General features: G+C 33.2%; 1 protein-coding gene across 1 annotated transcript; it reads left to right on the top strand.

Annotated features, from left to right (window-relative positions):
• The first annotated feature begins 363 nt into the window (after positions 1 to 363).
• Positions 364 to 1,695, top strand: LOC111408043. Its single transcript, XM_023037801.1, has 3 exons — positions 364 to 553; positions 705 to 792; positions 917 to 1,695. The coding sequence occupies exons 1-3, from the start codon at positions 542 to 544 to the stop codon at positions 1,366 to 1,368; spliced, it is 552 nt and encodes a 183-aa protein (XP_022893569.1). The 5' UTR covers positions 364 to 541; the 3' UTR covers positions 1,369 to 1,695.
• The last annotated feature ends 470 nt before the right edge of the window (positions 1,696 to 2,165 follow it).

The following is a 2,165-nucleotide window of genomic DNA, read 5'->3' on the forward strand; positions in this document are numbered from 1 at the left end:
GTTGAAATATGTCAAATCACTGTTGAAGAATGTATTTTGATTGAAAAATGGGGCTCAAATAAGGGCTATATTCACACCACAATTTTTATTTCTTACAACAGATTTTAATTACAATTAAGGTTCCTAAGCTTTGCTCATTATAACATTTATGCCTCTAATAACTATTTACGTCATTCATATCCTCAAACTTTTCATTAGTTAATACATTTTGTCCAAAAGTTTGATGAAGTAGTGTAAAACAACTTATTTTCCCATCATATTGTATTTGATAAAACTTTCCTCTAAAAGCTCTTTTAATCGGACAAAAAATTTTTAGAAAATTATTCAAACATATTCAAAAGTAATTTCTTAGTTAAGAAGCAGCTTTCCAAACACACTACCAAGGATCATAATTATGTATAAATTCCTATTTGATACAATGACATGATTCATATTGTATCAACATGGTACCATAATTTATCCTTCTCTCTCTCCCAAGTCTATTTCATCTTGGTTAATTATCAACAGCATCAACTTATTTTTCTGAATATTAAATCTACTCATGGCTGAGAAGGTATGAATATTTTTAAGCTCTGTGTTTATTTCTACTTCTATTATATGAACATGGCTTTGGATTTTTCTACACAAAATATTATTCATATTTAAATTTTGAAGCTACTGCTTTTGTCTTCCACATACTATCTTCATCATTTTTTTCCCATCAGGTTACTGAGATGGTGCTAAAGGTTGATCTTGATCTCCAATGTCATTCCTGCTACAAGAAAATCAAAAAAATTCTTTGCAAAATTCCTCGTAAGTCTTTGAATTCGTCCATATTATGATTGAACAAAAACAAACATTATTCATTTTCGTGTTGTCGACTTGTTTGGATAAGAACTGACTTATTTTTTTGATGTAAAACTTGATGGGACGAAAGAAATTAGAGGGCAGATATATGATGACAAGCAAAATACAGTGACAATCGATGTAGTATGCTGTAGCCCAGAAAAAATTCGCGACAAATTGTGCTGCAAAGGTGGAAAGGTTATCAAGAGTATTGAAATAAAAGAGCCCAAAAAGAAATCAGAAGAGAAGTCCAACAAAATTCAAGAGGACAAACAACGTGACCAACCGCCTCCACCACCCGGGAATGGGCATCTACCAGCACGGACTTCTTGTGGACCATGTTCAGAAGGTCATGGTGGGGGTCAATGCTACCGTGGGTACCCATCTTTGCCGCCGTGTTACGACGGTTGTTATGGTTATGGGTACTGGTGTAGGTGTGGATGTGGGTGTGGGAGTTGGAGGGGCTGCCAGTGCCACCTGAGAAAGTGTATTTGTGTTTGTTACATAGAAGAAACCCCCTCTGCTGAATGCAAGATCATGTAACAAGTAATTTGGGATAGTTTTCCACTTTTTACCATGATTGGGTTGTCAGCAAATTTTCAGTCAATTTGAGGCATTGGTCTAAAACCTAGATGGTGACCGATGTTGGTGTCTTGGTACTATGTTTATCATGTGGGGTACCCAACTTTAAGATGAGTTGTATGAATATCACTTATCTTCAAGTTAGTACAATAATGTCATGTAACCCCCCCATCAAATTTAACGTCTAGTCAACTTATTATGTTAGTTGTGCAAGTAAATCAAAACGATTTAATTGTACCAAATTGACAATGAATAACATGAATGCAGCTTTGCTTAAAGTTGGGTGAATGGCAACGCATTTAACTTCTATGCTTATAGATTTGTCAGTTTGTTAATGACTTAGATTGATTGTATTTTTCATATATTTAACCCATGTTTGGTATAGAGTAAATCAATTTTTAGTATATTTTGATAAAAATTGATGGACCGTGTGATTGTAAAGTTGTAAATCTCATGAAATATATGATAAAATCAATTGTTAACTTTGGCTAAAATTTTAATCCAATCAAATGGGGGGTTTTATATAGTTGTGTCACAAGTTGTGCCATATATATTAAGCCCATGTTTGGTCTAGATTAGAAGTGGATTAAAATTTTAAGTCAAAATCATTAATTAATTTTAAGTTTTAACCACACACTTCATAGGATCCACATGTTTCAACCACACATTTTATCAACTAAATTTACTAAAAATTTGATTTTAAACTGCACCAAACAAAGGCTAATTTTACATAGTGATGTCAAAAAAGGTGAGAAAGT

The sequence above is a fragment of the Olea europaea genome, chromosome 13 (genome assembly GCF_002742605.1).
Source record: "Olea europaea var. sylvestris chromosome 13, O_europaea_v1, whole genome shotgun sequence".
NCBI lineage: Eukaryota > Viridiplantae > Streptophyta > Magnoliopsida > Lamiales > Oleaceae > Olea > Olea europaea.

What these genes read in the sequence shown, in the direction of transcription:
- LOC111408043 (XM_023037801.1), top strand. An exon ending in AATTCTTTGCAAAATTCCTC is followed by an intron (nt 793 to 916) that starts GTAAGTCTTTGA and finishes ATGGGACGAAAG; the next exon opens with AAATTAGAGGGCAGATATAT.